General features: G+C 35.0%; 1 protein-coding gene across 31 annotated transcripts in view; it reads right to left on the bottom strand.

Moving 5' to 3' along the window:
* SLMAP (sarcolemma associated protein) overlaps positions 1-12,461 on the bottom strand; it is a 163,667-nt gene that overhangs the window by 62,945 nt on the left and 88,261 nt on the right. For all 31 annotated transcript variants that reach the window (XM_059663196.1, XM_059663197.1, XM_059663188.1 and 28 more), the window contains 5 exons: positions 11,297-11,369; positions 6,644-6,680; positions 4,897-4,959; positions 1,426-1,521; positions 1,106-1,177 (listed from right to left, as the gene is read on the bottom strand). In XM_059663196.1, the coding sequence (XP_059519179.1) occupies positions 1,106-1,177; positions 1,426-1,521; positions 4,897-4,959; positions 6,644-6,680; positions 11,297-11,369 (341 nt within the window). The remainder of the gene's footprint in view (positions 1-1,105; positions 1,178-1,425; positions 1,522-4,896; positions 4,960-6,643; positions 6,681-11,296; positions 11,370-12,461) is intronic.

Consider the following 12,461-nt stretch of genomic DNA (forward strand, 5'->3'; position numbering starts at 1 on the left):
GTTTGGCTCAGTGGATAGAGCATCGGCCTGCGGACTGAAGGGTCCCAGGTTCGATTCCGGTCGAGGGAATGTACCTTGGTTGCGGGCACATCCCCAGTAGGTGTGCAGGAGGCAGCTGATCGATGTTTCTCTCTCATCGATGTTTCTAACTCTCTATCCCTCTCCCTTCCTCTCTGTAAAAAATCAATAAAATATATATTTAAAAAAAAAAGAAAAAAAAACCAAACAAACACTATAGGACGAAATACACCAAACGTATTAAATCTAAGGGGAGAAAACAGTTCATGATCATTCTTTGGTGGATGAGAAGGAACCAATTCGTTATTTTGAAATCTAGTAATAAAGGGAGAAACCCATTTACCCTGCTTTTTCCTAAAGAAAGTGTACTTCAGACGAACCAAGTAAATGAAGGGATGATAAAATTACATCACCATTTTTACAACCCTGAATAAAACAACAGATGTAGGCAAGGATCACCAATGACTGCTAATATCCCCAAAAGAAAGACAACTAGACATATGATACCTCTTGGTGAAAGTACACAATACCACTCATGAAGTGAATTGGCAAAATAAAAACACACACACATAAAAAAAAACTGAAGCTAAATCAAATCAAATCTCTAGATCAAATTTATGGTATGGGATGGGGAGTTAGAATGTTTTTGTTTGTTTTAATATATTTTTATTAATTTCAGAGAGAAAGAGAGAAACACTGGGGATCAAGCCTGCAACCTGGCATATGCCCTCACCGGAATCGAAACTGTGACCTTCTAGTTCATAGGTCGACGCTCAACCACTGAGTCACACTGGCTGGGCTAGAAGAATGTTTAAATAACAATCCAGAATGAGAGAAATCATAGAGGACAAATGACCCAGATTCTCCAACAAATACCAACTGTGAAAAAAGATAAAGAGTTGTACATGGGTATTCACTATACAATTCTTTCTACATACATGTATGTTTGAAATTTCCCATAATGACAAAGGATTTAAAAGAACAGTGAAAATGTATAATTGTTTTTAGCATGTACTTAAAATGACAAAAAATTGAAGCTACATAAAAAGTACGTATTTTTCTTTATGTACTTGAGATTAATACTTACTTTGGAGCATGCCTGTAATTGGTTTCCCATAACTTCTAACCGTGATAAGAGTCTATCTTCATCTATTAAAGCCTGTTGAAGAAAAATCAAATACAAATAAAATCCCAGAGCAATTAAAAAAATAACATATCAAAAAGACTGCCACTGCCAAAAAAAGAAAATCATAAAACTGACCAATATCCAGTGTAAAATGCTAAGTTTTCATTATTTGTTCATTAGAAAAAAAACTTTGTTTTTGCTTGCTACAAAATTTTAGTTTTATCAACATCTAAGGGACATTAAACTTAAATGCTTCTTGTAAATAAAGGCAACTGGAATACCTGCCAACTGGTATCGGAAGCCTCTTGGGTGATGGCTAGTAGCCGTTGAAGCGTGGCTAACTTCTGTTCCAACATCTGTTCCCGATGTAAGGCCTCCTAATATTACAAAGCACAAGAGATTCTAATAAACTCACCTTGATTCCTTTGAAGAGTAATTAATTTTTAGCACATTCTGAAAATACTCTCATATTACATTCCACTTTGTATCTTACTTTCAAACATGATAAATCTACTTTGTAAAATATACATATACAGGTCACATCATTTTAGCCTCCTTTGTTTGGCTGCAAGTACTACCGTTAGGTGTGCTCTAACAGCAACTTCCCTTTTAACAGAACCCAAGTCACCTTGGTTTTTTTTTTAACTCATAATTCACAATAGTTAAAAAATACACACACAGAAACAAAAACCCACAGTAGAAGAATCCAACAAATTTTTTAAAAATATGTTTTATTCATTTTTTACAGAGAGGAAGGGAGAGGGATAGAGAGTTAGAAACATCAATGAGGGAGAAACATCGATCAGGTGCCTCCTGCACACCCCCTACTGGGGATGTGCCCACAACTAAAGTGCATGCCCTTGACCGGAATCGAACCTGGGACCCTTGAGTCCGCAGGCCGACGCTCTATCCACTGAGCCAAACCGATTAGGGCTCCAACAAATGTTTTAACCTCAAATTTTATAAATATCAATCAATCCGCTCTGGCCAGTGTGGCTCAGTTGGTTGGTCATCATCTAGGGCACCAAAAGGTTGCCAGTTCAATACTAGGTCAGGGCTTGATCCCCAATAGGGGGTGTGCAGGAGGCAGCTGATCAATGTTTCCCTCTTCCATTGATATTCCTCTCTCTTTCTAAAAATCAACAAAAATATCTTTTTAAATCAATCAATTCAATCTTCTCAATATCATAAGCAAATCAAGCTTATGGCAAACTAAGTCAAAACAATCTTGTCAAATACTTCTTTTAAAAAAAAAATGCTTGTATGGATTTTGAGAGAGAGGAAAGGAAAAGGAGATAGAAACATCAATGAGAAACAGCGCTTGGTTGCCTCCTGCACACCCCCTACTGGCCATCAAGCCTGCAACCTGGGCATGCACCCTGATGGGGAACTCTGAACCAGCAAATTCTTGGTGCGTGGGACTACACTCAACCAACTGAGCCACACAGGCTGGGAGCAAATACATCTTAATGGGTTAGCTGCATGGGTATGACAGCTAAAACAAAAGTATCTTTTAATTTTTCCTGTTTAAAATGTTATATATATACATATAAATATATATACATTATTTAAAAAAACACATAATAGAAATTACTTCACTCCCAAAGCCTACTGCATTTGCAGGTGTCTTGATTATCTCTGTTGACTGTATACGACTTAGCAATTAAATATGCCCAAAATAAGTTAAGAATCCAAGTACTTGTTGAATGTAATTAAGGAGTCAAGGAGTTATATAACCACCAAACAACCACTACTTCCACTACATCAGCGGTTCTCAACCTGTGGGTCACGACCCTTTGGGGGTCGAACGACCCTTTCACAGGGGTCACCTAAGACCATCGGACAACACATATATAATCACATATTGTTCTTGTGATTAATCACTATGCTTTAATTATGTTCAATTTGTAACAGTGAAATTGGGGGTCACCACATGAGGAACTGTATTAAAGGGTCGCGGCATTAGGAAGGTTGAGAACCACTGCACTAGATGGTGTAATTACACTTTTTTTTTTACTCAATCTGACTTAAAACTTCATAACTCCACGAACCAAGTCCTAACATAAATCTAATACTTTCAGGAATAGGCTTTTGGTTCTAAGGGATGAATTGCATCTATTCTAGTTTTTATTCAAAAGGTTTACAACTTACATTAGAACTTTACCAATTCAAAAATATGTATACAGAAAAGTCAGTGCAGTATAATTTTCTCTCCGCAAATTAATAAAAGACCATTGAAAGATTACTCCTACTATGAGTATTTAAAAAACTGGTAAGAAAGTTAGAGTACTTGAGTGATTGGATTCACCATCCACGATGACTAGTAACAAAAGTGTATAGCCTTGGGAAATCATTTTACCTATACGAGCCCCAGATTTCTCATATGAAAAATGACGTTTGGACTAAATTAATCTCAAAGTTTACTTCCATCTCTCTATATGAGCGATCTAGGTCAATTACTGTGCTTTCTTACTGTATGGCAAACAACTACTAACATTTATGGAATATATTTCATGTGCCAGGCACTATTTTAAGTGCTTTAGATATATTAATTCATTTACTCTTCACAATCCTGCAAGGTAAGTGCTATTACTATACCCATATCACAGGTGAGGAAAATGGGGCACAAAAGAATTAAACAACTTTTCCAACAGGTCAGGAGGTAAAGCCACAGATCAAGTCCAGGGAATTCTGGCTAGAGTCTACGCTCTTAAATACTCGACTAAACTCCAAGTGTGTAAAGCTGCTTTTCTATGCACCATTACATGATCCCCAGTGGAAGATAAGATCTGATTAATACATTGATAATTTTATTTTCAAAGATGTGTACATTCTTAACTGAGGTAGGACTGTTCTAACTGATTCCTATAAAAGAATGTAGGGACCCATGATCACTGGTTTAGTTCTATTGTTTTAAACAAAAGGCAACTGAAGACTTGCAACATAATGACTCACCAAGGTCACAGAACTCATTGAGTAGCTGAACCAAGATAAAAACCTCAATCTCTAAATTCTGGATCCAGGGTTTTCCTTAACCATGCTCCCTCACCAGAATAAGAAGAATCATAACCCAGCCCAAATCTACGAAAAACAGGAAGAAACTAATATTTGTTTCCTTTTTAGAGATTTGTATGGCTCTTTAAGTATGGTATTAACTTCCATTGCAAGTATCTGCCCTATGAAGAAACTTTTTCATAGAGCCAGCAGCACAGCACAGTCGTTAAGAGCAGAGACTCTGAGATTTGACTATGTGCATTCAAATTCCAACTCTAACACATACTAGGTGTGTAATGTCCCTCAGTTACTCCATCCATAAAAATGGGAATAAAATACATACCTTATAGGATTACTGTGAGGATTAAGTGAATTAATTAGGTGAAGTGTGGCATGTAATAAGTACTATATAATTATTTGCTATTAATATCATATTAAGCAACCATCTCTCCAGGTTTACTTTTATTTAAAAGTCATCTATAGGTAAAGAACTTTTTCTGACACATCCTCATATCTGAAGAAAAAACTTCTCTTGCAAACAGAACCTTATCTTCTCTAGACTTAACAATCCTCTTTTTTTATCCTTTCTTCTTAAGACCTATTTGTAATCCTTTTTTTTTTTTACTATGAAAAGGTACTTATTTAGTATTTATATCTAACCAATATTTCTTTAGCCTATATTTGTGAACTAACAAAATCAAACCTAAGTTGTTTAATTTTACTTTTAAAGACTAAGAATTCTTAAGCTTTATTTTTACCTGTAGATACTGAGAAAGCTGGAATAGTTCCTGAGAGTACATACTTGGAGTGTTAGCAGCAACCTAGAAACAAAATGATAGTATCAACAGTCATACAAAATATTTATAAAAGACTTTAAAGCCAAACCAAGTCCCAAAAATGCCCATTCACGAAATAATGCAAAATAATATTTTTCAAATTAACCAGTTCCTTTAGTTTTCAAAATATTTCTGCCCTATGTCTAGAATTTATAAGTAGTATTTATCATGCTGGCCAGTTTGAGATTTATAAGAAGGATGATAGAACAAGTCTTTTTCATGAAAATATTCCTTATAAACCAAATCACAAACTTATAGCTACAGAGCCTTTTCTTAATCCAGAAATAATACCACTTAAATCAATAGATCTATCTACATTTCCCTCCCCTTTCAAATTTATATTTAAATAGTTCTTTAATATGTCAATAAGTCACAATTCATTTAGAAGTAGCCATCTTCAAAATGGTATTTGTATGTGGGGGTACAGGGAGGAGAAAGACATGAAATGTAACACTGAATCCAATGGCCATAGGCAACGAACATAGTTTTGTCTTTTTCCCCCCTTTAAACTACAGGTCGGTTTTAAGAAGAAAAAGATGGGAAATTATGGTGTTTAAACATTACAAGTAACAGTCAAATGCTTAGAACTCAAGAGTATAAGAACAAATACCTGCCATAATGGGTTTCTTCCAAGTGTGGAATATAAAACCATGGCATTATTCCAAACAACAACAAACAAAAGACGGGCACTAATAGGTTGCTGAGACATTTACCCACACTCTCAACACTACCAAGCCTCAGATCTTAACTTATTCATGATCACACCATTACCAAGTTATTCATGATCACTAATAGAGTCATTCTTGATTAGGCTCATATTTATTAATATGCTAGCAAGAAGACAGAGAGGCGGCATTATTTTTTAAAGTTAGTCCTAAATCAGCAAGGCCATCATTTACTTCTGAAATAATTCTTGGTATTCCTGAAGTTGGTGACTAACCACTTTTACTACTAAAAAAGGAATCTAACAGAGCACTTTTGCTTCAAACAGGCTTTCATTCTTTATCCAAATGGAAGAAAAAAATGTAAAATGTTTTCCCCAATAGTTTAGTTACTGCACTAAGAAAACTCACTATACATTAATGTCAAAAGATACAAAAGATGCTTGGGGGTTTTTTCCTTCACTATTTAGCAATGATATCTACAGTTTAATACACCATTATTTCTGAACAAAAGAAAAAATATTTTCTAACAAGTAATTATTGCAAAATTTCTGACCAAATCAGGCTAAAACTGATCAATCTGCAAGGACAATAAAAGAGGAATTTCTATAAGCCCATATTTCTGTGTTATTTCTATGTGTAGATATATGTAGAGTGAAGTCTCTGTGCAGAAAGCTTTAATAAATACTTCGAGACAGAACTGTATTCCAAAATAAAGAGTAGTAACAAACACTTTTTACTTTTGGCTAGGCACAAAACAAGTACTTCTAGTCTACATAGCCATTTACTTGAGATAACAAAGGCTTTTTCCTAAGAAACATCCAGTCTAAATTCTCCAGATATTGAAGATCAGAAGACTACAGCAACCATATATCTATATGCATTCTATAGGCTTTGTTACAAAAGAGAAATAAGTTTCTAAGTAAAGCATATTAAAAACAAACAGAAACATTTTTCAAAGCAATAGAGCTGAGTTAGTTTGTAAAAAACAATCATTGGCAACTTACTTTGTCAACAGGACTTGGTAATGGAGCATGGATGACACTGAAAAGTAAAAATTAGAATTTTTATCTAATTTCCGGACAACAGAGGAAACAGAATATGACAGAACCAGAATATCTTAAACTCTAAAGTTGACATATAATTGCCTTTACATGATTAAAAGAACGTGAATTATTTTTAATCCTTCATAGAAAATAAGATAATAAATATACAAACCTTTCATACAAAATATATTTCTAAACACAAATTCAAAATCCACAATGTATTAAATACTCTTTAAGAATCCTCTACTAAAAAAAGCACACATATGTAATACCCTTTGTAATACTTTAAGCAATAAAAAAAAAAAAAAAAAAGAATCCTCTACTTAATAAGAGCTATGGTGAATTCCTTGGTCATAAGAACTTCTATATGAAAAAGAAGCACTCCTTAAATTATCCATTTCCAATTTCTATATGAAAAAGCAGCACTCCAAATTATCCATTTTGGAACATGTAAATTAAGTTCTTTTAAAATTAAATATTCCTATACATAAATTCTTAAAAAACATAGTTCTATAGAAAAGAAAGCTATACTTTGGAAGCCTGTTTGAGTACAGAACTTTAGCTAATCAAAAGAGTAGTACTAGTCTTTTCCACCCAGCCGCCTCACACGACTAACAACTGAAAGCTTAGATGTAGGTATGAAACTAAACTCAGTATATCCTCTTAAAGATAAACAGTAAACAGATAGTATTAACTGGTACTAATTGTCTTTTGGCCTTATAAAGTTACTACTGACAGAGAGGCAGTGAAGTATGACAGTTAAGCATGCAGGCTCAGAAGTTACACTGACTGGGTCCTGTTCTACTTACCAGCTGTGTAATCTTGGGTTTCAGCTTTCTCATCAATACAAAGGGAATAATCATAAAACCAACACCATGGGTTATTGTGAGTACTGAATGTGCTAGTATAAATAAAGAGTTTAAAACAGTACCTAGGGCACTATAGCACTTGATCACTACTACCACTCCCATCAGAACACTGCAGCGTAAGGAAGCCAGGGTTCCTATCTTACAATGTCCTGTAAGATGATGTATGTGGGCTGGAGTTGAGTAGAGGGAGCAAAGAGCAAGGATGCCATCCATGTCCCCTACCAGTTTCTAATGGCACCATATCCTAGAGGTCACTCTGGTGAGAGTCAGCTTGAAGGCTGACTGGGTAAAACCCCTAGATTCAATCGGTTAATCATATGTAAGCCCCTGAGAAACTGATCTTTCAGGACTTAAAAATAGAAATGACAATTCTGATCCCATTGTAGTAAGTGCAAACATCCTAAAAAACTGTTTCAATTTATCATGAATATTCTAAAGTGCTGAACAAAAAGGAACATTAAGTACCAGCACCTCTCTCCCTTCTGAGCACCTTTGATAGACGTCCTGTACAGACTCTCACTGAGACCTTATCATCCTTTACTCTCCTTGTTTGATTCCCATCTGTGTTCCCAGGACTGTGACCAATTCATCTCTCTATCCCCAGAACCTATCAGAAGACCCTAACAAAGCTGGTGCCTAATGAAGATCTAAAAAATTATGTACAACTCGTTTTCTTAGTGACTCAAGTACAAATTTTTTTGTTCTCGTGAAAATCTTAAAAAGCTAAAAATCAAAACATTTTATAAGTGATATATATTTGTACTTTACCAAAACTATCTTGGATATGGATATATTCTGTTTGAATTATGGAAAAAGTTCATATGCAACAAGAAAGGTAGAAAAGGAAAATTGTTATTTAGTGTTAGGGTGGTGGGATTTGTTTCTTATCATTTAAAAATTATTTGTAAAGCCCTGTCCAGGCAGCTCAGTTGGTTTGAGCGTCTTCATGAGATACCCCAAGTTTTTGGGTTTGATATCTGGTCAGAGCACATACAAGACTCAATGAATGTATAAATAAGTGGAACAACAAATTTCTCTCTCTCTTCCTCCCTCCATCCCGCCCTCTCTCAAATAAATCAATAAAAATTATTTGTACAATATAATAAAAATCAAGGAGGAAAAAGAATAAACTTTTTCAGAACTACTGAAGACTTTAAAAGCATTCAATGCTATGTATACAATGTCCCTTCAACTCTAAGTATTTTTGCATACTTAAAAGCATCTCGACTGTTAAAAATATTAAATTACAATAAAAGAAACAAAATGTGCTTATTATATACCAGGTATTACTCTCTTTTAAGTGCACAATCTTGTTTAATCCTTCTCATAAAATTCCTGCTAAATAGGTTATTATCTCCATTTTCTTTTCTTTTTTCTAATCAATCTTAGAGGAAGGGAGGAAGAGAGAAAAACATCAATATTAGAGAAAAACATTGCTCAGTTGCCTCCCACACACATGAGCCCCAACTGGAGATTGAATCCCCAATCTGGGCATGTGCCCTGACCCAGAATCGAACCCATCTTTTGGTGTACTGGACCACGCTCCAACCAACTGAGCCACACCGGCCAGGGCTATGTTCATTTTCAAATGAGAATGATCAAGTCACAGAACAGGCCTTGAACTGGACCATCCTCCTTTAAAGACCATTCTGACCTTCCTCCAGCTCTAGAGACATGCCTGTTCAAAATTCATCTCATCCATAAAGTAAGCCAGATTATTTACAATGAAATTGACAGTAAATTTTAAGTGATGCTAATATTTAACCACATAAATAAAATCAAACAATGAGAAGGAAATTGGGCAAAGATGAAAAGTTTTGGGGAAACAAGAGGGATAGTGACACAATTCTCTGAAATAAATTTTGAAAAAATTCACATGTCCTACTGGGTGAAACCTAGAACACAGATGACCCTTTATGTAATTGCTCAAAACTTTTGACTAAAGGAAAGGAAAATCTCATTATCAAATACAAACATCAAGGTCTTTAAGAAGCCATACTTCATTAGCTGATTAACAGTTACTCTTCTTTTTAAAATCTTAACTCATAAAAGCTGAGTCACAATCAAGTTCCCAAAGTTAATTTTATTTTTAATAATTAAACTATCATTAAAAATAGGAAACATTAATGTCTTAAATTTATAATGTCTTTAATTTTATTATTAAACTTATAGTGTCATTTAAAAATTCTTATTTAATTTTATTTTTTTATTGAAGAAGGGGGGAGAGGGAGGGAGGGAGGAAGGAAAGGAAGGAGGGGTGGAAGGACAATGATATGAGAGAGAAACAACATCAACTGGCACCTCCCTGCCCACGTCCCAAATGAGGATGGAACCTGCAATCTGGGCATGTGACCTGATGAACCCACCACCCTCTGGTACACAGTACATTGCTCTAATCAACTGAGCCACACTGGCAGGGCTAAATTTATAATGTTTTAAAATTTCTGCTTTGCTTCAGATATCCTTGAAGCTAAAAAAAAACAAAAAAAACAACTTGGTAGCTTCTAACTGAAGAGTAATATATCATTCTAATGAATGAACAGACTATCACAGTAATAGGAAGTTTTCTCTCTGCTTTCTTTTTCTTTTTCTTTTTCTTTTTATAAGATTGGCATACCCTCTTTTAAAAAAATCTTTATTGTTGAAAGTATTATATATGTCCTTTTTTCTCTCCCATTGATCCCTTATAACCTACGCCCGCCCCTCACCCCAGGCCTCCACCACCCTATGGTCTGTGTCCATGGGTTATGCATTCTGCTTTCTTTTTCCATATCTCTTTCCTACTGACTACTCTATACTTTGCCTTACACGTTGGTTCTCTCAACCTCCCACCCTTAGATCTTTTTCTCTGCTTTTGAAAAGCAGAAAATATTATATTAGATATAGAAACAAACTTCTAGCATATTCAAGGTTTTTCCCCAAAATAAAAAATGCTGAATTTTAGATTATTTAGCTTCCTCCAACACCTCATAATGATAATCTGTAAAAAGTACAAGTCAAAATGTACTTATGTTTACATATTAACATTTAGATGTTGACTAATTATTTTTCTTTTAGATTTGTCCTTCTCTAAATGATCTCTAAAAAAGTCCTGTTGGTGTGGCTCAGTGGTTGAGCATCAACCTATGAACAGGAGGTCAAGGTTCAATTCCCAGTTAGAGAGCATGCCCAGGTTGTGGGCTCGATCCCCAGTGTGGGATGTACAGAAGGCAGCTGATTCTCTCTCATCATTGGTGTTTCTATCTCACTTTCCCTCTCCCTTCCTCTCTGATAACAATTTAAAAAAAAATTACAGCACTGAAAAATCTCTCCAAAAAAGCCCACCAAAATGTACTATTAACTATATCAACATCCTTAAGGTTCTATAAGATTGTGACACCGGCACTAACCTCAGAGGCAATCATAGTCTAAGAAGCCCTACATTATATGCAGGTCAAAATGAATGTAGCTATCACTCACCAATAACTTATATATCCTAAATATTTTAGAAAACAACTAATTTATTCATCAAAATATAAACTGTATAATTAAATTTGGAAGCACAAATGTAACATGTGCTTCCATTATTGCCTACTTAGAATTACAACTAATATTAAAAACAAAGTGAAGTGCATTAGTCCAAAAGTAATACATGAATTTTCTAACATTGTTAGAATAATCCTAAAGTATTAATGGTACACATCATCTATAATATTATTAACCAAGGTAATTAAGACAAAATTTTATAGCACTGAATTATACTCACTCTGAGCGGAGTCGGGCTTCCATGCCATCTGGTAGAAAAAGTTTTATTGTGGAAACAATACACCCATGGGTAACTGGTTAAAACAAACAAATGAGATGGATAAAATAATTGTTTAGAAATATGAATCTTCATACCTCTTATATGTAAATATATATTTTATTCTTATATGTAATAACTTTTTGGGGAAAAAATAAACCTGATGGTTTAATGACAATATTCATTCTCCTAGAGAAACTTGTACCTACCCATAACAAATCACAAATACAGGTAGAATTCTGTTTAGAAAAGTCTCCTAACCTCCTATGCTATAACAAGTCAATAAAAGGTAAACTTAATATATGGAAGTACAATTAAGGGGTGGGGAGGGAGGAATGCACCGTCTTCCCTATTTGCCAGCATCGAACCTAAGTCCAACTATTCCCCAGATTAAAATTTAGGCCTTATTCCTAATTCTCCTGTCCCCAACCTATTACTCCTATCCACACCTCATAAAACTCTACAGTTCGGTATAATACAGCTTGAAATGTGCCATTCATTTCACCATGAGTGAGAAAACTAAGTCCTCAGACAAATGAAACTGCTGCTACAACTCTCTGCTATGAAGTACCAGAGCTATTTGCTAGACTTCAAGTATGACGTTTCCAGTTCAGTATTTATAATTTTGGTTTTATTTTCTTGTGGTTGTTTCTTCCCCCAAACATCTTTATATAGCTTTACACCAGCCATTATGTAGACAGCTCCCTTTTTGCTTTTCAAGAAATTTTTTGTTTTTAATTTCTCTCGAGGATATGATTTTCATTGATTCTAGAAGGAGAGGGAGAGAGAAAATGGGGGTGGGGGGGAGAAAGAGAGGAACATCGATGTGAGAGAAATATTGATTGGTTACCTCCCCTATGTGTCCCAACTGGGGATTGAACCTGCAACCTGGGTATGTGCCCTAATCAGGAATCAAACCTGTTACACTTCAGTGCTCTAACCAACTAAGCCACACCACAGGGCTATAGACAACTTCTTCCTCCTTTTCTTTCTGAAGATTTCAAGAGACAAAAGCCCCCAAAGTAGCACTGTACAGAGAGCTTCTCTCTCTTCTTTTTTTGTTGTTATTAATCCTTGCCCAAGGATTTTTTCCCCATTAATTTTTAAAGAGTGTGGAAGGGAGGGAAGA

Source organism: Myotis daubentonii, chromosome 14 (assembly GCF_963259705.1).
Source record: "Myotis daubentonii chromosome 14, mMyoDau2.1, whole genome shotgun sequence".
NCBI lineage: Eukaryota > Metazoa > Chordata > Mammalia > Chiroptera > Vespertilionidae > Myotis > Myotis daubentonii.